This window comes from Miscanthus floridulus, chromosome 1, assembly GCF_019320115.1.
Source record: "Miscanthus floridulus cultivar M001 chromosome 1, ASM1932011v1, whole genome shotgun sequence".
NCBI lineage: Eukaryota > Viridiplantae > Streptophyta > Magnoliopsida > Poales > Poaceae > Miscanthus > Miscanthus floridulus.
The window spans coordinates 11,110,506-11,133,702 of record NC_089580.1 but is presented as its reverse complement, the minus strand read 5'-3'; the positions used below and the strand labels follow the sequence as shown (position 1 = coordinate 11,133,702).

The following is a 23,197-nucleotide window of genomic DNA, read 5'->3' as shown; positions in this document are numbered from 1 at the left end:
AACCTAGCTCTATCCCCGCAAGCAGGTATTGATCTGTACACTAAAGTACTAAACTGCAATCAAATTGATTTGTTTATTTAAGAGGCCTGATACCTTTGCCGACTTGCCGTTACCGTGAAGAGGGACGCCACACCGCAGTGCCACGCCGCCACGCCGGAGGGACGTCCGTGCTCGCGCTCGCGCCTGGCCCTAGCACGCCGACACCGTCACGCAGTCCGCAAACACGCACTCACGATCGAGAACGAGAATAAGAGCGGCCGCCACCAATTGGTACACATTGTTGCCTTGCCGACGTATGGGCTGATAGCATCTACTATACAGTATACACATGGGTACCCTCATGGGCCCCAGCCTCATGGGCCCATGGGCATCGCACAGGCTGCCCCCCCCCTAGGACGGGCCTGTGGATGACTACCAAGCTGCACGTGTTGGCCCCGTTCATCGGTCTGAAACTTAGCTAAAACTGGCTAAAAACACTGTTCTGGCTGAATTATTGTGAGAAAAAACACGGTTTCAATTAAAAAAACAAGCCGAATATAGGATAAGCCAAACAGAGCCACTATAAATATATAATATGCTCTCTTGGTCGCCCTGTCCTGTACCAAGGCCACCTAACGACAAGTAGTCAGGCGACGAAGAAGTGTTTCGGTGTGCTCAAGCCTCAAGGTCTTGTTGGGTGATGCCGCGCGCGTCATGCTCCGATCCATACAGGTTAGAGCTCAACTTTAAATGCAAATGTCCTTTCCAGCATCATTTATGCTATGTTCGTTTGAACTTATCAACATTACTTTTTAACAATAGGATAATATTTTTCTCTCACAACAAATCAACATTAGCAGCGGCAAAATCAGGCAGCCGTCCAGTTTACCTATACGAGAGCCGAAGCCAAATTTGTCATAACATTCATTACACGTGCTATCGGCTGACAATCACCTAGAAAAAATAATAAATGGACTAATACACTATTCATTTCTATATTGAGGAAAAGCACGGATTACATCATCATTGCTAATTGGCATTCTATTCCCTTATAATTAATAAAAAGATGGTATTTTTAAAGAAATCTAAAACCTTAGTCAACTACTGTAGTAGATTAATTTTGTCAAACAAAACAATGAACAAGAGTGGAGTGTTTTTTTTTCAAGTTATTTATATTAGATATATAAATTCCTTTTCCTTAAAAGATATAAATTAATCTTTGCAGTTACAAAAGTAGTATAAACTAACTACTAAATCTTGATCCAAATTATCACCACTACCATTATGTAAATGTAGCCTAAAGTAGCTCCCCTAATATTCATCTAAATATTTGGTATCGTAAATATTAGTACTTTTCCATATACATTTGGTCAAAAGTTGAGATTGGCTGACTCATCGAAATATGAGATGAAGACTTATTTTGGGATGCAGGGAGTATGTTATTAGGAAACAAATGATATAATGGAACCCCTAAATTCCATTTATAGATTACCCACTTATATTATATTATTTAACATAGGTAATGTAAAGTAATCCCTAAATCTAACCTATCTACATCTATCATATTATAAAAGTTTCCAAAAATACTATTAAAACCATTCTGAATTAATATAGAACCAGCACATGCATGGCATTTGTCCCTATACATGCATATACCTATGTACAAAAAGTGATGAGTACGCTGATTTCCAAGCCAAATACATAATCGAGGTTTCATCTAAACACATGTCGAATGTGAAAAATATGAGTAGGTTTGGAAAATCATACAGAGTAATCTGTAACAGGAGTCTATAACTAGCAAATACTAACAAGAAAATATTTAGAGTTAAATGCACCAGAGATTCATTAACTTGTGAGGAGATTTCAGTTGGGTCCATCAACTTCTAAAGTGTTTTTTTGTTCTATAAACTTTTAAAATAGTTCCGTGCAATCCATACCTATTTATTTAACCTTAAATTCAAATCACATTAGAAATCCACTTCCCGCACCGGTGCTGGACGGCTACCAGGGCCGCGGCCGGGAGTTCAGGCTCTGCGGCAGGGACCCGGCGCTGGCGACCCGACGGCGAGGGCACGGCATCGATGTTCACGATGTGCTCCTCATGGAGGTCCAGCAGGCCGAACGTGCTCCAGGATGCGGCGCGCGGCCGGCCGGCGGCTGGGGACGGGGTGGCGCAGCTCTATGCGGCTCGCTGGCTTCCGCGACAACGCCTGCAACTCCTCCCAGCACACGCGGGCGCAACGCCGCGCGGGCGAGCGGCCGGAGCGAGCAGAATGCCTTGCTCGCTTGATGACATCACCATGAAGTCATGCTCACACATTATACGGCCATTTTCCTTTAGAAAAATAAATTCAGAAAAACTTTAGAAATACACTTCTACACAGGCGGACACGGCAAGACAGGGAGAAGCATGCTCAATATCGTTCGTGTGCGCGCGCAACGGCTGCGCACGCAGACGCAGGCCCTCTGCTGCGGGTCCGCTGGCCGCGGCTCAGGGCCACGGCGCGGAGGGCGCGGGGTCACGGCGAGGAGGCAGTCGGCCGCGGAGTCGCCAGCCGCGGGGTCATGGACTGTCTGCTCTGCCCGGCCTCTCCTTAGCCATGGACGACGCCGCAGCAGCAGCCTCCACCACGCTCCTCTACGGCGCGCTCCTCCTGGCGGCGTTCCTCTTCGTGGCCGCCGCGGGAGCAAGAGTGGTGGTCAGCTCCCCACTCCTAGAGTCCTAGGTGGACCCACTCTTCGACCCCAGGTCGTCCCGCACCTACTCCCCGTTCTCCTGCAGTTCCGCCGCGTGCGCGCAGCTCGGCCAGGAAGGCAACGGCTGCTCAAGCTCTACCTCATGTTCAAGCTGCGATGCATCCTCTCCCGGGCTATCGGACGAGTCGTCGCCGCCGCGCTTGTGGCAGCACTCGAGGCGCGCCCAGAGCTCCCAGGCGCCGTTGCCTGCTCGCGCGCCCGCGTGGCCGCGGCAACGGCTCGCCAGGGCGCTCGCACTTCGCAGCGGTCTATGTTTGGCACGCGATCACCGGCTACTGGGGCGGCGTCCGTCCCGGCGAGCCCGGGACGGAGCACTACCGATCCAGCATGCAGTTCCCCAAGGTCTCGCCGGGCGTCATGGAGAACGAGCCCGGCATGAAGACCGACGTGCTCACCGTGCAGGGGCTTGGCCTCGTGCACCTGCGCGCCGTGTACCGCTTCTACGACGAGCTCCACGCGTACCTCGCCACCGCCGGAGTCGACGGCGTCAAGGTGGACGTGCAGTGCATCCTGGAGACGCTCGGCGCTCGCAGGCGGTGATTCCGTCGCCGCCTCCGTCGGTCGCCCTGAAGCAGTACACGGTCTGCACGATGACGGTGATGTTCTGGTCCAGGTGAGAGGTAGTAGAGGCCGTTGGGCGTCTCCTCCGCCGGCGGCACCAACGATGGCTCCCTGCGTGCGTGCGTGCGTGCATCCATCCATGCAGGAAAACGTAGACGAGCAGGAGAACTGGATGAACGAACATTTCCATTGTTGGAGTCAGATCAGCAGCGAGCAGCAACGGATTGGATCTGGACGACGTAGACCTAGTTCGTGCCGCAGTTCGCTCGCTGGCGTGGGCGTGGGCTTGCCTGCTTCGCGCTGGCCTACCAGCCATGCGCACGAGCAGGCTTACCACGGCCACACGTACGAGCCACCGCTGCGAAGTGCGAGCGCCCTGGCGAGCCGTTGCCGCGGCCACGCGGGCGCGCGAGCAGGCAACAACGCCTAGGAGCCCTGGGCGCGCCTCGAGTGCTGCCACAAGCGCGGCGGTGACGACGCGTCCGATAGCCTGGGAGAGGATGCATCGCAGCTTGAACATGAGGTAAAGGATGAGGACGAGGATGCCGAACCTGACGGCTATGGTGGCGTGCAGCCAGGGTCACGACGGTGGAGACTGCCGGCGGGGGTGGCTGGGTGCTCGCGCCCTCGCTTGGCCGCGGCGTCGTCGTCTTGATGCGTTGCGCCTGGTCCGCCAGGGGCACGTGCGCAGAGAGCCATGCATTGCATGCTTGTGGGAAGGGGTTTTCTACAAATGTGCTTTGAATTTAAGGTTAAATAAATAGGTATGGACTACAGTGAACCATTTTAAAAGTTTATGGACCCAAAAAGTCACTTTGAAAGTTGATGGACCCAACTGAAATCTCCTCATAAGTTAATGGATCTCTGATGCATTTAACTCAAATATTTATATGAATATGAACACGTGACAGAGATCAACTAAACAAATATGCCAAACATACTTGGAGGTCAGGAGTTACGATGCAATATGAATAGGGATACAAAAGTGGATAGAACAACAAGATAAAGGAAAAAAATCAGTTTCATATTAAAATATTCAAAAGCTAAACATATGTGATGTATGGAGATACGATGCAAAGTCGGCAACCATATATTGGGGCCGAAAATTATATACATAAATTTTATTAGCTAAAGTTTATCACAACTGGATCCATATTATTAGAAAGTATATATGCATGTGAGTATTGTGTTAGAATATGACCAAATTGAGAGAAGGCAATTTTGTGGAACCTAAATTGTTTAAACAAATTTCAAATGTTGTGCGGGGTTGATGGACTAGTCCGTCAAATAAAAGGCCTCCCAGTGCACATCCGTAGTTACGCTTCCGCGCGCCCAAACCTCCTCCTCGCGGAAGAGGACAAAGGATAGTCACTCAGTCGTTTGCATATCATCGTCGGTCATGTGCGCGTTGAGTAGAACGTGAATTTTTTCAGAAGGGATATAACACGTAAAAACCTTTGCATGCCACAGTTTGCTTAGCACCTTATCTCTATTTCTTCTCTATCTCTACAACTAACTAAAAAAATACATAAGGAAAACTCTACCCAGCGGACGACGTGCGCCGTCCCTTTCGCTCTGCTCGGCTTCGTACGCACGCCCCTCACACCACGTAACCTCCGGAAATCCCCAAAGGAAGGCGATCGTGCGTGCACCAAAAGGAAGGCGATCAGCGCCACTCCGGCTTTCACCGCGTGCGCTCGCGGTCCGCGCCCCTCCGAGTTTCACAGCGTGCGCGCCCCCTCCCGCCCTACATTCCGATCCTTTCCTTAAAAACTGATTGACACCTAAAAATACGGATTGCCTCTCCTATTCTATTTGCCCAGAAAGATAGCAACAGGGAAATCAATAATCAATCGCAGACGCCTTCCCCGCAGGGATGAAGCATGTCTTGACCACTCCTACCCAGGGGCGGAGCCAGGAAGTTAAATTTTTGAATATTAGGGGGGGGGGGGGGGGGGGGCAAGAGTGTTGAATTTTCAAATTTTATTTGAATTTTGAAAAATTTAGTTGAAAAATCATGTTCATAGGGGGGCCTGCCCCCCTGTCTCCGTCCCTGCTCCTACCTCCTACGGCAATGGTGGCACCGAGGATGGCACTGTTCGACGACATGCTGACCTTCTTGAACACTAGCGGGCTGTAGAGCACGATGGTGTCGATGCTGGAGCCGAACGTCTACAACAACTACAGACCGACAATGCGGATATTTTTTTCTCTCGAATACGTAAAAATTTTACGTATTATTATAATTAAGAAAAAGAGTTTAACCATATGACAATGCAGATAATGATCCAGCGTACATTTTTCGTCTGCCACGAGCATCTCTTTCCACACGCGCCACCGCTGCCAGCTGCATGTGGCGCCTCGACAGCTTGCTTGTAGCATGTTTGGCTGTTATTAAACAGCCTGCTCGGCTGGGCTGAAACGATCGTATACGATCGTGGATTATTACTGCTGGCTGGTTTGGTGTGAGAGAAAAATACTGTTCTGGCTGAAAATTTATGATCGTTTACGACCAAGCGAATAGGCTAAAAGTTGGCTGGTAAGACGACTGAAGCTGTTTTTGTTGTAAGAGAAAAATACTGTAGATTCTAGCTGATAAGTCGGCTGATAAGTTAAAGCTTAACAGGCCCTTGATCTCCTGAGGCGGACAGATCGGCTTCAGCTGGGGTGTTCGAGGTGCGCACGAGCACCGTGTGTGCCTTCTCGTAGCGCCCACGCATCAACAACTACCGGTACCGCTGCGACTCCGGCATGGCAAGTGCCCCCGCGGCGAGGAACTAACACAGGTGACCCGGTGGGAGGGCACCGATGGGCGATGGCAAACATGACGCGCCAGCCGACGTGTGCACTGGCAGGCCGGCTAACACATATATACACGTAGCTAAGCAAGAAGCCGACGTTGACAAACATCTGCACGGTCGAGCACAGGTACATCAGGAAAACATCTTCAACGAGCTAGGAACCAACAAACGGTGCAGGCAAAAACGTCTAGCAAGGACGACAGTGCGTCGGCAGGACGCTGCGCGTGGACGCCGGCGAGATCTCAGCGCTGTACACGGGCGCAATAACGCGGGAGAACCCAACCCCGATGCTGGTGACGAAGCGCGTGGCCATGAGCGCGGGCGCGGCGTAGCTGCCGCCGACAGACATGGCGGGCGCAGGAAGCCATTGGCTAGCACGAGCGTGCCCCGCGCGGCCCAGGAAGTCGGCCGCCCATCCGGCGCCGAGGATGATGGACACCAGCATGAACAGGTTCGTGGACGCGGCCCCTGACCGTGAGCACCTCGGAGAGAGGCCCAGGGTCCTGCCGGATGAACAGTTGCACGCGCACTCATCAGTGCGAGATCTGCAAGGCACGAAGCAGGCCTAGGATGGTGAATTTCACTGTAGCCCCATGAGGATTGTGATCACGGAGGCGAGCGTGGCGCAGACCAAAGCGAACCTGTTCCAGCATGGCGTGTCCAGCTCCGGCCGCAAAATGTTGACGTAATCACCTTTTACCGCTCGTTGGTTTTCGCCAGCCCAAACCAGTCAGTTAACAGTATTTTTCTCTCACAACAAACTAGCATCAGCCAATCCAAATCAGCCCAGAAAACCGACCAGCGAACAGGCCGAATGGTAGCGGGGTTAGCACATACAGTAGAAGAGAATCGAGGACAGGATAACGTGGAATTGTGGCACAAATAACAGGGTTAGGAGAGTAGAATGGAGGGTCTATTTTCCAAGACAAAAATAGATGTGAGGCGTTAAATGTTAAAATCGCCCTGTTTGCCTACGCTGAAATTTAGCTTATGCTGATGCTTATGCTAAAATATTGTGAGAGGAAAACACTGTTCTATGACTGAAAAGTAGTGCTGAATAAGCTCCACGCTAGCACTTTGCGTTAACAAAAAATGATTATATGGTTGGTATGGATCTACGGTGCACTATTTAACAAATTTAGTGATACAATAATGCATTCTCAAAGTTTAAGGATACAAGTTCGAGGACCGTAGATACATTTCACTAAAAAAAAAGATACGGTGACCTTACCAGATTAAAAATCAAGAATGAAATCACAGAGTTAAAAAATAAAAGTAAAATTATAATTGACCTTCAAAGCATGAGAATGAGAAATAACACCGAAAGCGGGGCTAGGCCTTATTTAGATTGCAAGTTTTTTCACTCTTTCTCCATCACATTAAATATTTGGACACATGCATGGAGTATTAAATGTAGATAAAAAAATAACTAATTACACAGTTTGATTGTAAATTACGAGACGAATCTTTTGAGCCTAGTTAGGCCATGATTAGACAATAATTGTCAAATACAAACAAAAATGCTACAGTGCCCAATACTGATTCCTAACCTCAATCTAAACAATGCTGCAAAGCTTTTTTTTTTTTGCCAGCGCCACAGGCCACGACACAAGTGATTCTGTCCGGGCGCTGCATAGCAAATCACTCCTCAGCTGCACCTCGCCCCAATCTACTCCGTTCATACAGACACGCGTCGACCGATGGAGGCACCGCGCCCCTTCCTCTCTCTCTTTCCGCGGCTCTCTCCCTGCTTTTGCCCAGGCTGCCAGCTTGCGCAGCGCAGCGAGGCGAGCGTTCGTCCCCTCTCCTTCCTACTCCAGCCTTCCCCTGGAAGCCTCCGCCTCACACCACTCCAAAACCCCAAAACCCCAAATCGCGGAACCCCAGCCGCTCCTCCATGGCGGCCTGGAGCTCTCGCGAGTACGACAAGCCGATGGCGGCGTCCTTGCGCATGATCGCCTCCGCCATCGGGATCGGGGCCGGCGGAATTAGTACGTAAAACGACTCGCCGTCGCCGGAGCCCAGGGCTGTTTCCTTTATTTATGTTTCCTCGTTCGCGCTTCGATTCGTCCCGCTGTAGTGTGGCACGTGGTTGATGCTTGCCGTTCCTCCCCCTCCTCGTGCAGGTTCCGAGATGGTGGACCAGATGAAGCGCAGCGTAGCGTCGTCGGATTGCGACGGGAGCAACATCATGGGTGAGATCGACATCCCACCTCTTCCCCCGTTCCCCCAAGACGGCACTGGTTCCTTGTTAAAGTTGTGGGTTTTTGTTTTATCTGTGGCATAGTCGAATCTCGAATCGTGTTTCTCCTGCTGTGCATGGAGGAGCGCTCGTGGGGTAAGCGTGTCCATATTTGTTCACGTATGGTGGTGTGGTGAGGGAATGAGGGATGGTGCAATTGGCAGTCTCATGTGTCATGTGTGGTGTCAATCGTGGTTGGGTACTTGTTTCAGGCACAACCACAAAGTGGTTTCCTTTTTCTCTACTTGTTAATTTAAGATTTTTATGCATGTACGATGAGGGATACTACTGATAATTGAGATAAGATTTTTGTGCATGTCTGTTGAGTGGTACTAATGTTTTCATGCTCTGCTGCTTTTAAATATGGTTTTCTTATAGGCTATGTATATTGTTTGGCATTGTTATGTTATGAACTGTGATTTTGGGAAGGTGCGCATTTTCCTGGTTCCGTGAAGGCTTTGGTCCTGTGTTACACAGTTATCTCTTATGAACATATGGGTTATACTTTTGACAAGTTTCTCTCTTACCTGCTTCCTGTTTGTTTGGGTCTTGTAGAGGTGCTTGAAAGAATGGCTGAAGATTCTGACGAGGAGGAGCACCTGGGGCCACTGCATGATGCGGCAAGCGCGGGCAAAATGGATGCTTGCAAACACCTGGTGGAAAATCTTGAGTTTGATGTCGATGTTCGTGCTAATGATGGCTCGGGTATGTGTTTCCTAGGTTCGAGTTAATTATCTTCTGCTTGTTCTCTAATATATGATAGTTTTTTCTGATGTGATGCATATCTTGACTGATGATAATGTGAATCTTTTCTGTATTTATTACTAATATATTTAGCGTTTAATAATTTCAAATCTGGATGCTCTATTTTTTCATAGCTTATGGTTTATCATGTGATATTATCATGTATCACTAAATGCAACATTGTACGTGACACTGTTGAACTCGCGAGATATGGATATTTCTTTCAAGTATGCACAAAAAGTACCATTCGTACCTACCTTTTATGTGCTTTTCTTAAAGAGTTAAATCTTTCTTTAGTTCCTCCTCTTTTATATTGGTTTAACGGGCACAGTGTGCCATTGCTGGTACAATTTGTCCAGTTGTTGGTCCTCTTCTATAGGTATATTCTCAGTTTTTTTTGTTTCTTCTATTTATGTGACATTAAAAAAAAAGGGCGTACCCAGTGCAGAGAGCTCCCGCTCTGTGCGGGGTCTGGGGAAGGGTGTCAGTGGCAAGGTATAATTTAATCACGGGACACGCTAATTGGATTCTTAGATCTTATGTTAATAATATGTTTCTAGATGACACCAATTGCAATGCCTGTTTCTAATGATACCATATTATAAATATGGTGTTTCTGTGCGATTTCTGCTAATACTGTCCCAAAAATGAAAGATTTTAAGTTACTAATATAAAGTCTCAATCTGAGATGGAAATGTTTTTCTGAACCACTGTTTCACATTTGCTAAAATTGTAACTATGGAATAGTATGATGTGCTGGTGAAGCTTTTATTCCTTCTCTTTGCCGTGGTAGTCCACAAAGGTAGGTCTGACTAAATTGTCTTTTTGTTACACTTTGTCAGGGAAGACTCCTTTGACTTGTGCAGTGTCACGTGGCAAAGTGATTGCTGTGAGGTATCTTATTGCCAAGGGTGCAGATCTTAATAAGCAAGATGCCATGGGCTTTACTCCTCTGCACTATGCTGTCAAACGAGGTTCCCCTTTCTGTGAATGCCTTCATTTCTACTCGCACTTATGTTTATTTTAAAATTCATTCATCACTGCATAGTGCATAGAATTTGTATCTGTTTATAATCTTACGTAATGATCACCTAAACATTTCTTATGTGTTAACATCATGAATTAGAGCTCCTGTATATTGGGGAATGGGGACTGATAATATGTAAGAGGTGGCTGGATAAGTTTATTGTAACACTATTGCACGTTTCTGATTTTTTCCAGGGTACAGTGGAATAGCACGTTTGTTGCTCTCTAGAGGAGCTAATGTTGATGTGGAATCTTCTGAAGGGACACCGCTACATGTTTCTGCTGCGCGTGGGAAGTTCGGTGTCATGGAGATTTTATTGGAACACCATGCAGACGTAATTATTAATACAAACTTTTAACTTCAACATGGTGGGTTGGGGTATTATTTGGTTTGGGGAGGGGCTGAGGGATTGGAAATTGTGCTTAGCTTTGCTCCAGTTGCACCTTTTTGTGGGGACATAAGATTTTAGTGCCCGTAACCCAAACAAGGATGAAATGTTCACTGTACTTTATATTTGCTACATTAGACTTCATTTCATTGTGGCCTTCTTTTATATGTTTCTGACTGGGACTTTTACCATACCCTGTGCTTCCATGTTTAGTTAGCCATCCTACATTTCTACCTGCCATTGGTTCGAAATTATGCTGCATTGAATTGATTGTTCTCATCAACATATGCTGCTTTAGAGGGTTTTCTTGGGGTAAATCTGCAGCTATTTGTTTTGGACAATGTACCTGCTCTTCATTCGAAATAATGCTGCATCGAATTGATTTATCTTATCAACTTATGCTGCTTTAGAGTGTTTTCTTGGATGGATTTGCAGCTGTTTGTTAACTCTTTTTTGCAGCCAGATAGGGTTTCCCCAGATCTTTATACACCCCTGGCTAAAATTCTTTGTGCCACATATGAAAAAGCCAGTGTATCTGCTTGCTTAAAGTGCATGAAGCTCCTTGTCAAGGTGGTACCCAATTTGCTTTCTTTATATATTGATCAATGGCGAGAATCTTGAAACATCCCTTTTATTGAATTCAGTACTAATTGCTAATCACAGGCTGGTGCTGATTTGAATTCTACAAATCCTGATACTCCATTAATTATAGCAACTAGCAGAGGCTTAAATGAGTGTGTTGATTACTTATTGGAGGTTGGCGCTGATGCAAATATTCCAATCAAACATGTGAGCTTTTATCTCTTACTAACTTTTTTTTTTCTTAAATCTTATATGCCTACACTCAATTGTGCATTCTCTCCTTTTTTCTTCTTCTGGTAGGACGAGGAAACAATTTCATTTGTATGAGAATTCTAACTAGTTATGCAATAAGAGTTCTCTTGTTTTATGTCTTAACCAATGTAAAATAGTTCTTGTTGTTCTTTATTTCATTACAGGGCCGTAAAACACCAATAGAAATTGCTGCAAAGTCTGGAAGAAGAAGTCTTGTTGAGAGTTTATTTCCTTTCACTTCACCCATTCAAACCATTTCAGACTGGAGTGTTGAAGGAATCCTTGCTTATGCAAGATCAAGGCAATCAAAACACAAGGTAACAGAACCTATCATTTAGTCATTTCTGTTGAATATTTTTCAGCTGTATGACTCGGTCATTCTTTGAGCCCATCACTTCTGTCTGTGCTTCACTTCTGGATAAGCGAATAACTTAGCCAAATTGCATTCGTACAGGAGGTTGTAGGGTAGGTTGGAGTGCAAGCAGAATGGAGAATCTGTAGCTTGTCGATATATTGTAGCGTACTAGAGTTCACATGTGTTGTATTTGTCCTTGTGTTATCTGGAGTTCGGATTATTTATTTATTTATTCTGAAAGAGGTGGGTTGCTCGGAACTTCAGATTATAGAGCTAAACCATGCATGTTTCCTGAGGCAGCATGGTTAGCAGAACATGTGTGTCTGCACCCATGCGCACTAAAAACTACTACTTGTAGCCTCTACATATATGAGATGTTTGTGATTATTCTTAAGTTCTAAATTGATGGTGAATCTTGTCCTTGTTTGGTACTCTACATCTGTTTTATCTGGTAAACAGGACTGATCTGTTTGTAAAACTCAACTAATATGCAAGATTCTGGACAGTTTTATACTACTACAGTTTCTGCTTATAAATAGTCACTTGTTTGCTGATTTATACTTAGTTGTTTATACTCCCTTTGTCCAGAAAAGAATGCAATTCTAGAACAGTACCAAGTTAAAGTATCTTGAGTTTGATTAACTATAAATAAAAATATCAATATTTATAATATCAAATAAGTATAATTAGATTTTTCATGAGATATTTTCATACTATTACTTATTTGGTGTTATAAACAATAATATTTTTACCTATATATTTAGTCAAACTTTAGACACATTAACCAAGAATGCACCTAGAATTGCATTCTTTTGTTGACAGAGGCAGTACTATTTTAGTAGCCTGTGTGCTTGGCGTTGGTGTGCCTTTACTCTGTAGCAAATATCTGCTAAAACAGTGGCCTGGAAATGAACGGCAACTATCTGAGTAAGCAATTTGGTAATAAGTGCTAAATTGTCATTCTAATGAATGTGGTTAAACTTTGCTAGTTCAAATGATCCTTTGACTTCCTGTAAAGTTGTTCAGTCAAAACTAACTATTTTTGTTACTCCCTGCATTCCAAATTATAAGACGTTTTGGCTTTTCTAGATACATTGTTTTTACTATGTACGGAAATATCTAAGTGTATAGCAAAAACCATGTATCTAGAAAAGTCAAAACGTCTTATAATTTGAAATAGAGGGAGTAACTTCTTGGTCCTTATGTAGCTATGATAGCCTTTTAACCATCATCTTGACTCAGGGCCAGAAATCTGATAATGATAATGATAGCAAAAATCAGCTGAACTTAAATGGTGAAAGATCAGTCAAGGAGGATGCTGGTGCATCAAAGGGCTGCACCGAGGTATGTCTAGTGCACATATTTCTATTGGAAATAATCTAGTGTGCTGACCTCATGTTTGCAGCATCTGTATTTTTTTCCTTTTACAATGGTTCATGTTTTCTATATGGTACAGGATAAATTAAGTGATGAAGATAGGAAGGCTCAGCTGAAATTACATGGTGGACAAGCAGTTAAAGAAAAGGATTATGCTGGTGCTTCAAAATTCTACACTGAGGTATATCATTGTGTACTGTCAATTGGTTCTGGTTTACTTTTTCTTGGATTGAAACGTTGGCACTTGTGTTTCATTCAAAAGCCTTGTTTTGCTTACATTCTTACATCAAGGATGAGCATTCAGATTTGACTCAAAAAGGATCATATTGTGATGAGTATTAATAAAATCGCTATGCCCAGTTTGATTTTGGGTGTGCTCTCACGATTTGATTTTATCAGGCAATCATGTTGGACCCTGCCGACGCAACACTGTATTCAAATCGGAGCTTCTGCCATCTGAAAATTGGTGGAGCCAGGGATGCTCTGGTTGATGCTAATGCTTGCATAAGCCTGCAGCCTGACTGGCCAAAGGGTTACTACCGTAAAGGAGCTGCCCTCATGTCGCTTAAGGTCAGATGATACAACTTTCTAGTCTCATTCTGCTTTGGACACCACACCTCTTGTTGATCATATGCTCCATTTTTTTTTTGTTATTATAGGAGTACAAAGAAGCACGTGATGCATTCATGGATGGGTTGAAACTGGATCCTTCAAATTTGGACATACAGAATGCTTACTGGTATTGTCCTTCCTATTGCCTTTCATATGTGATCACTACTCTTGAAAGGTTGCTTGAAATGGCATTTCACATTTTCTACACCAAGCTTGTGGTAATCAAATGAAACATGTTTCAAAAATCATATTACTTGTATGCTTTGTCATGATATATTGTTGGTATAAAGTGTGAACCTACGATCTATGTGGACATTATTTTGCACAAAATGATTGTAAACTAGAGATATTGAACAGAATGCACCTTCGATTTTCAAGGTTTCGTAAACCAGCTCCATTCACATTTCTGAATAAGCTTGCTGATTTTTTCAGGGAGGCAGACGAGGCAATGATCAGGAAACATTCTACTGGACCAAGTGCCGATGAATTACTTGAGTAGGCTTCGGCGAGTCACCCTGTTTGTTTCAGAAGTTTCTCAGTACTTCTTATCATAAGGGGAATTGGATAGGCTCTTATGTTACTGTGCGTGTCTCTGAAATGTCTTTTTTCTGTTGGTTGGACGTACTGTACTCGCCTACAGAGGTGTTTCTGAACAGTGCCTGGACCTGTGTTTCTGTCGCAATTTTGGCCAGTAGGCAATTATGTAAGGACCTTTGTGGATGATCTCCTTTTGCAACAAAGAACTTTATCTGTAACATGCTGGGCAGATGGTTCACTACTTCACTTTACATTCTGTCGCAATTGCTTGGAATCTTGGATGCTACCATACGATTCATCATCATCATTCTTACCTTTGGCGTATGATTGGAGATCAGAAGTTGGCCTTGGTTATTTTGGGAAGTGCATGGCCAGCAGCCAAGCATTATTATCCTTTCGGAGAAGGAACCAACGTGTAATGAATTGTTCAAAGGTCTCAAGATTTTGCTTGCCATGCATGCATGTTTCATGTTGGTAAATAACAGTTTTCAAGATCCATAATTCCGTACGTATTGCAACGGGGCCGAACATAGTTTCACAAACTGGCTTGGTCCAGCACAGCTGAGGAAGGAATTGAAGGCAAATACAGAACCGATTACATCCATCCAGCACATCAGTGCATAATCTTGGATGATGCTTTTTTTTTTAAGAATTACACAGTATAACGTAGACACCCATAAAATGCATGCACACCCACTCTTATAAATACACGTACGCAAATCCTACCCTATGAGCACCTCTGAAAGACTGAGCTGGCAGATCTCAAGATTCATAAAGTCACCATAGACGGCTCACTGTCGACGGGAACATCGCCTACCACTGTCTTTACTCTATCAGATCCAACGCCACGACATGCAGCTTGGCGCTGTGGCGGGCCCCTCTAGTTACCCAATAAGGACACTTCTTTTATACTATATAAAAAGTAGAAGTAATCTAATGATGCTTTCATTATCGGATGAATCTGCCATTCACTTACACACTGCCACTATAGCCTTTGAATTTGGAATGTCGTGCGTACTTGGACAGATGGCAACTTGCCATCCACTTCTCAGTGGGGCAAATCTTTGTTCTACAGACCATTGGTGGCGAGCAATCCACATCGCCAGGGGTGCCGGCAAAGGTGGTGCGTACGCTAACCATTCTAGTAGCGTGGGAGATTCGAAAAGAGAGAAATGCGAGAATTTTTTTATCACCCACATAACACAACGGAAGCACTCATTGGTGTGCAGCAGGAGCCAAAAACTTCATGAGATCATTCCTACCTCCCTTGTTTGAGGCTTAGTTTATTTTTTTGAGCCTTTTGTTCTTTTTTGGAATTGCTTTGTACGGTGCTTGTTTCCTTCTATACCAATACAAGTTCAGCATAGCTCGTGCCGACCGTTTCAAAAAGAGAAAAAAAGATGCTTTCATTATTAATGGTAATTAAGATGTCCGGGCTGCAGCTCTCCCGTGCGGCAGTGCGAGAGTTCACGCCTGCAACGCGAAATCAAAAGCACAAACGTCAGATCCATGAACAATATATACAGAACCATATATGATGAAACATCAAGGCCAAAGCGCAAGAAATATGACGGATCACCCAGCTATCATAAGCACTCACTTTCTTTTAGCAATTATTACTATTATTAGGTCATTTAGGATGATGCTAGCTACTCTATCTCGTAGGTTATTGTTTTACGCCCATGTATAGTCTAATGTCTTGGTTTAGTGATCTCTGGTGCGTTTTATAGTAGTGGACTCATCAAGAAGTTGGCTATTAAACGGTTGGGTAAAATACATTCTTCAACCTCGATCCAGCGTTCAGAGTAGTTTGATTCTCAATCCTAAACTACGAAACCGGGTAACGGGTGCCCTTCAACTGTCAAAAACCTCGACAAATTTAGTCCTCTGGCTAGTTTCAAAGGTGGTTTTAACAAAAAAACTAATTTATTCATAAAAATCCATAATTAATTTACTTAAATGTAGAAAATTATGAAACCAGTACCAGCTTTGTTCTAAAAATGTTATAGTTTGTCGCTGCTCTAATTAAATAAATAATGAGCATGACTACACACAATAAAGGAATAGGAGCATAAATAAAATAAATTCCAAATAACTATATATAAATCATAAGGTACATAACATTTTCAGAAAATAATTGATACTAGTTTCATTTTTCTAATTTAAAATAAATTGTTTGTGAATTTTACATAGTAAACGAGTGTCGGGTACCTTAGAACGGGGTACCCCAAGCAAACATCAAAAGGGTCGCTAAAGTCCCATCTAAAAAATAAAAAACTAGAAGGTAAGTCGTGGGTCCCTCACCCGCCACGATCGAGCCCACTGGGTCCTCCTCCCCCTCGCCTCGAGCCTCGAGCAGGAAGTCTCAGCATCCTCACGCAAACTCCGTTTCGTGCGAGGCTCTCCAGGGAAGGCCTCGGCAGGGAACGCCGTCTCCGCCTCGCCCGAGGCTCTCCACGGAAGGCCTCGGCAGGAGGTGCATTCTCCGTATCGCGCGAGGCCTCTCGCGCGAGGCCTCGGTAAGGAGCCTGATCTCCGTCTCACGCGAGGCCTCATTCTCCGTGTCGCTCGAGGCCGGCTCGTCCGCAGCCCGTCGCCCCCCGCCTCGGTCGACCCTCCCGACAGCACGTCACGTCTCATTAAAACTTCAGCCACTCCCGCAATCTCAGCCGGACGGTGGCTCAACGCCACAGAATGGCCGACGCGACCCGATGTCGCATCAGCGCCATACCGGCCGGGACAGGGCACGGCGGGGATTATCGGCCACTGTGTCCTAACACTGTGTCCACGATCAGCGCCATACCGGCTGGGACAGGGTACGACGGGGATTACCGGCCACTGTGTCCTAACGCTGTACCCACGATCCGCCGCCCGCTCAAGGCCTCGGCACTGTACACCAGGGCCTCAGTGATCTTGGGGTTCGTGCCTGCCGAGACCTCCCCACCGCAGTGCGAGCCTCGACACCGACTAAGTCTCGGTCTCGCGCACAGTCCATCCACAGTGGCTTGCACGTTCGCCGCCGCGCCCACCCCGAGGCATTCCCGGGGCTCCCACAACGCACAGGATCTGATGGGACAACCACGCCGCCCCAGTACTCCAAGGATGTACCACTCCTACGACCACGCCGTCACAGGAACAGGCCACAGGGCTCGGACGTGCCACCCCTATTGGCACGACGCCGCATAGTAATACATGTACGGTCCTTGTCCTCCCTTCAACTATAAAATGAGAGGACTTGGGCCACTTAGGGGGAGACGGGGGAACAGACACGCACACATTCCAGCCGCTTGAGAGCAACGTCTCAGACGGCCCACACGACACCCTGTTGAGACCTGGGACTAGTTCCTTCTCTCCCTTAGCTTGTAACCCCCTACTACGAGCACTTCGGTGCGAGGAATACAAGTTCGATCTCTCAGACTGGACGTAGGGCACCGATTGCCCGAACCAGTATAAATCTTGTGTCTCTTTGCATCACCATCCGGAATCGGGAGCACGCAGAACAAATTCACTAGTCGGTTGAGGACCCCCCGGTCCGAAACACCGACAACGAGATTCTTAATGTTTTACAAAATGGAAAGCCACCTTTGAAACCAGCCCGGTTTGACGGTTGGAGGGTGTCGGATTACCTGGTTTCGTAATTCAAGGTTGAAAATCGGACTACATACAATACATGTTATGTTTATTTAGAAGTTGAAAAAATGTAAAATGCACTTAATTAAGGGAATGTTGGCCTCTCTGTCTCACTTATCTCTCTCTACTCTATATCATCAAAATCTAATGTGAGAATACATAGCATTAATAATAAGATTCGAGGGCTTTTCTAAGGGTAAAAAAACAAGTTTCTGATTTCTAGAAAACACCGTGAAGACATAGCACAAGTGCCAACAATACTGTATGATGACCATATCACCTTTGAATTGATTTGATTTTGATTCTATTTTCTCTTTAGATCAGCGAAGACAAAAACGAAAAAAAAAAAACTCAAAATTAACTGAAGCAAGCTACACTGCAAATGTATATTGGCGACAGTTAAATTTCAGCTTACTAAGAATTAAAAAAAAACACTAGAGGAAGCAAAACGGAAGTCCGTATACGAAAGCATGTATTATTAGCAAATAGCAAAGTAAACAATGGATACGAAGACTAACCCCGTGGCGGAGTTTCCATTTCACTGGCCACCGAAGCCAACTCGCTGGGTGATCAAAGCATGTCTTCCCTTGATACAGCAGTCCTTTGTTCCTGTACGTAAAGCACATCATATCATTAGCAAAGGTGAAAAATCAGGTAAGTCAGTATAGAACAGAAATAAAATTATTTAAAATCAAATGAGAAGTTGTGTCATAATTCAGACAAACAGAAAACGTAAGCCAGAGAGAAACAAAAAGTAGACAGACACCTACACGTACCAGTGGGTACAGCTGCAACAGGTTACCATGTGCTGGGCGAAGCTGCATGGACCTGCTTCCATCCCATCTAAGCTGCATGGATCCATGGCCGGCGACCAGGAGCCACTGCTAAGGTGATATTTCATAAGACAGTATCGCATTGGATTGCGGCGTATGATAGTGCCAGCTTCAAGCATAGGCAACGCCTTGGCGGAGGCGCTAAGCGTCCTCTTTATCAAGAAGATGGCCTTGTCTCCTATGCATGTCACGGGGATACACCTTCCCATGACAAGGTCTGCGAGCTTGTAAACTAGCAGTTAGGAACAAACGGTCTGTTCGTTTGACTGATAAGCTATGACTGAAAGTACTGTTGACTGATTTGTTATGAGAAAAAAATATTATTCATTAACTAAAAAGTATGGCTTATAAGCCCAGCAAAACAGAGCGAAAGAGTATCGCTATGGCCTATCACCAGGACCTCCGAGTTGCACTCCACCACGCAGACACGTGACCATAGTGTATCACATGTGGCGATCAACTTTGGGGGCTGTAGCAATTCACCTGGCAGAGGTGTGTCTATCTGGAAAATCTTCACTGTTGAATATTTGTGCGGACTAAAACTATTACACGGAATTGTCTAAAACCGTTGTAGAGGTGCACTATTTTGCAAACTTCATTAATTTGCAGCTTGAATGTGAACTTTCAAGTTCAAATGGTCTCCCTTTTTCAACCTGTCAAACTTATCACATGTCACTAGTAGAGAAACGACTTTTGATCCACTTTGAAATTTGGCTTTAGTCCCGGTATTTTTCGTGCCCGGGACTAGAGAAACCTTTAGTCCCGGTTGGTAGTTCCAACCGGGACTAAAGGTCCCTGCCCAACGGCTACCGCTGCAGGCTTTTGCCATAGGGGATCTTTAGTCCCGGTTGGAGCTACCAACCGGGACTAAAAGTTAACTTTTACTCCCGGTTGGTCCCTCCAACCGGGAGTAAAAGTCTACTCCTGGCTGGAGGCTCCGTCCGGGACTAGAAAGGGACCTTTAGTCCCGGTTACTGTCTCTAACCGGGACTAAAGGTCCCCTCCTATATACCCCTTCTTCCTCCCTGAGCCCGAGCCACTTCGAGCTCAGTGTTCTTACTTCATCGTCGGCCTCTCTTCTTCCTCATCGCCGGTAATCACAAGATTTCTTCGATTCCTCCATCGATTCTTCGGTTCTAAAAGTTATCAACTTTATACTCTCATGTTTCATCAGTAGCATATCTCATTTTGTAGACTAGATATATGTGGTTTTTTATGGTGGATTTTTTTATTTGTAAGCCATTTAAGCTCAAAATCACTTTAAAGTTTGCATATTTGGATGAAGGAATGTTAAAGTAGTTATTCAAAACTAGTATTCAGCTTTTGTTTCTAGCATGCATAGCACACTTCATGGTTTAGAGATATAGAGAATTTTAGAGTTTTTAATTTTATTTGTTTATAAAATGAGAAATTTATATTATATTAAAAATGAGTATAGAGAGTAGATGGCAACTACTTCCGGGTCCTCGGCCTCTCATCGGGTTCCAAAGCGACTGAGGCCGGACCTCCCTCTCATTGCATGAGGCAAGTGTGAGGAGAAGATTGTGATGGAGTACCGAGTGAGGAAGGAGTGTCCCAACAAGGGTTGTATCTTCTATAAGTGTCCGGATCGTAATGTGAGTTATTTTATCGCATTTGATGATTATGGTTAATATATACTTATTTTCATGATGATTGTGATTAAAGTTCTATTTTTTGTTTTAATTTCAGTGGGATGGCACTAGATGTTCAGACTGGTACTGGGAGGAAGAGTATGTTGAACACATGCAAAACTCTCTTGCACAGGTGGCTATGGTGGCTGATGAGGCAGTGATCCTGCGGAAGAAGCCCATATATATTGAATAAACGCATGATCTGTCTGTTTTAGTTGGGATTGGTCGTGAAATCCTTATGTTGCTGAAGTGCATTTTAGCTTTAGTTTTTTTAGTGGTAGTTGGGATTGTCAACATTGTAGCGAAACTTTCATAAATTAATACCTTGTGTGGTGGCATGCATGTCATATAATTAACTAATTATGTTCTAGGTTTTAATATGGTATGTATGTCATGTAATGCAGATGAGCTGGCATTGGATGTATAATGCTGATCGTCGTTCCCAAGAGTTCATTGAGGAAGTGCATTCTTTCTTACGTGTGGTCGAGGCAAACAAACGTGATGGTTTCATGTGCTGCCCATGTGCTATATGTAAGAATTTGAAGGAATATGCTAGCTCAAGGAGTCTTCATTCACACTTGTTGAAGTCGGGTTTCATGCCAAACTATATTTGTTGGACGAAGCACGGAGAAACCGGGGTTGTAATGGAAGAAGGTGAAGAAGAACAATGGGACGATGATGACATTATTGCTGAATATGGTGCCTTCAATGATACTGCAATGGGGGAAGCTGAAGAAGAGGTAGGGGCAGAAGATGAGCCCGCTGATGATCTTGGTCAGGCCATTCGTGATGCACGAAGAGAATGCGAAAGTGAAAAGGAAAAGATCAAGTTCGAGCGCATGCTAGAGGATCACAAGAAATTGCTATATCCAACTTGTGATGCGGGGCAGAAAAAGTTGGGTACCACACTGAAATTGCTGCAATGGAAGGCAAAGAATGGTGTATCTAACAAGGGATTTGGGGAGTTACTAAAAATCCAAAAGAAGATGCTTTCAAAGGATAACGAATTGTCCGCCACTACGTACGAAGCAAAATAGGTAGTCTACCCTTTGGGATTAGAAATTCAGAAGATACATGCATGTCCTAATGACTGCATCCTCTACCGTGGTGAGGAGTATGAGATGTTAGATGCATGCCCGGTATGTCATGTATCGCGGTATAAGATCAGGCGAGATGACCCTAGTGATGTTGAGGGCGAATGTCCCACGAAGAAAATTCCTGCCAAGATTATGTGGTATGCTCCTATAATACCATGCTTGAAACGTCTGTTCAGAAACAAAGACCATGCAAAGTTGTTGAGATGGCACAAAGAAGACCGTAAGGTAGACAATATGTTGAAACACCCTGCTGATGGGTCCCAGTGGAGAGCAATCGATAGAGAATTCCCGAAGTTTGCAAATGACGCAAGAAACTTAAGGTTTGCTTTAAGTACGGATGGTATGAATCCTTTCGGGGAGCAGAGCAGTAGTCATAGCATTTGGCCTGTTACTCTATGTATCTACAATCTTCCTCCCTGGTTATGCATGAAGCGTAAGTTTATTATGATGCCAGTGCTCATCCAAGGCCCAAGGCAACCTGGCAACGATATCGATGTGTACCTGAGGCCACTAGTTGAAGAACTTCTACTTTTGTGGAACAGACCAGGTGTATGTGTGTGGGATGAGCACAAACAGGAGCACTTTGACTTGCGAGCATTGTTGTTCGTAACAATCAATGATTGGCCTGCTCTAAGTAATCTTTCAGGACAATCAAACAGGAGATATAATGCATGCACGCATTGTTTCGATGACATTAAAGGTATATTCTTGAAAAAATGTTGAAAGGTCATGTACCTTGGCCATCGTCGATTTCTTCTTACGAATCACCCCCTAAGAAAGAAAGACAAGCATTTTAAAGGCAAGGTAGACCATCAGACCAAGTCGGGCAACCAAACTGGTGAGGATGTACTCAATATGGTCAAGGATGTGAAAGTAGTATTTGGAAAGGCACATTACAGCGAACCTATTCCGAACGACGCCGACGGTCACGCACCCATGTGGAAGAAGAAATCCATATTTTGGGAGCTACCCTATTGGTAAGTCCTAGAGATCCATAGCACGATCGACGTGATGCACCTGACGAAGAATCTTTGTGTAGACCTGCTAGGCTTCATGGGTGTGTATGGGAAGTCTAAGGACACACTTGAAGCACAACAAGACCTGCGGTGTTTGAAAGAACGAGACAACCTGCATCTAGAGAAGATAGATGATGGACGCCATTACTTAAGTCCTACCAGCTACACTCTTAGCAACAAAGAGAAGGAAAGCATGTTTGAATGCCTAGCAAGCATCAAGGTACCATCTGAATTCTCCTCGAATATAAAGGGTATAATAAATGTGCTAGAGAAGAAATTCCTAAACTTAAACTATGCACCTACTTTTAAGGTACCTTTGTTTAAGTGCCAATGGGTAAAGGCGACTGGAGGCGGGATAGCAGTCATCAACCAGTATGGAATGACAATCGTGGACCTCATCAATATTGGGTACAAAGACGAACCGTTCATCCTTGCCAAGGATGTGAATCAGGTGTTCTATGTCAAGGACATGTCTACAAAACCGAAGAGAGGGAAAAACAACAACGACCCAATCAATGAACCAAAGTGCCACATAGTTCATTCAGGGAAAAGAAACATCGTCGGAATTGAAGACAAATCAGACATATCAGAAGATTATGAAAAGGATGACCGAATTCCACCCTTCACAGTGAACAAAGACCCAAGCATCCAACTAAATGATGAGGACACTCCATGGTTACGGCGCGATCATAACCAAGGGATATACGTTAAGAAGAAGATCATTGTTGTTCCCGCTTGATATAGTGATGTATTAG

The 23,197-nt window shown here is 44.9% G+C and overlaps 1 protein-coding gene across 1 annotated transcript; it reads left to right on the top strand.

Annotated features, from left to right (window-relative positions):
* Nucleotides 1-7,877: 7,877 nt before the first annotated feature.
* On the top strand, nucleotides 7,878-14,841 carry LOC136543363 (uncharacterized). Its single transcript, XM_066535855.1, has 13 exons — nucleotides 7,878-8,089; nucleotides 8,225-8,293; nucleotides 8,896-9,045; nucleotides 9,927-10,058; nucleotides 10,306-10,445; nucleotides 10,959-11,069; nucleotides 11,163-11,288; nucleotides 11,498-11,650; nucleotides 12,931-13,032; nucleotides 13,145-13,246; nucleotides 13,465-13,635; nucleotides 13,725-13,804; nucleotides 14,110-14,841. Exons 1-13 carry the CDS (start codon nucleotides 7,996-7,998, stop codon nucleotides 14,174-14,176), a joined length of 1,497 nt encoding a protein of 498 aa, XP_066391952.1. The 5' UTR covers nucleotides 7,878-7,995; the 3' UTR covers nucleotides 14,177-14,841.
* The last annotated feature ends 8,356 nt before the right edge of the window (nucleotides 14,842-23,197 follow it).

Excerpts from the sequence above, each read along its gene's own strand:
- LOC136543363 (XM_066535855.1), top strand. The coding sequence starts at position 7,996 with ATGGCGGCCTGGAGCTCTCGCGAGTACGACAAGCCGATGGCGGCGTCC. Across the intron at positions 11,070-11,162 it reads GCATGAAGCTCCTTGTCAAG|GCTGGTGCTGATTTGAATTC; the intron begins GTGGTACCCAAT and ends TGCTAATCACAG. Across the intron at positions 13,636-13,724 it reads CTGCCCTCATGTCGCTTAAG|GAGTACAAAGAAGCACGTGA; the intron begins GTCAGATGATAC and ends TTGTTATTATAG.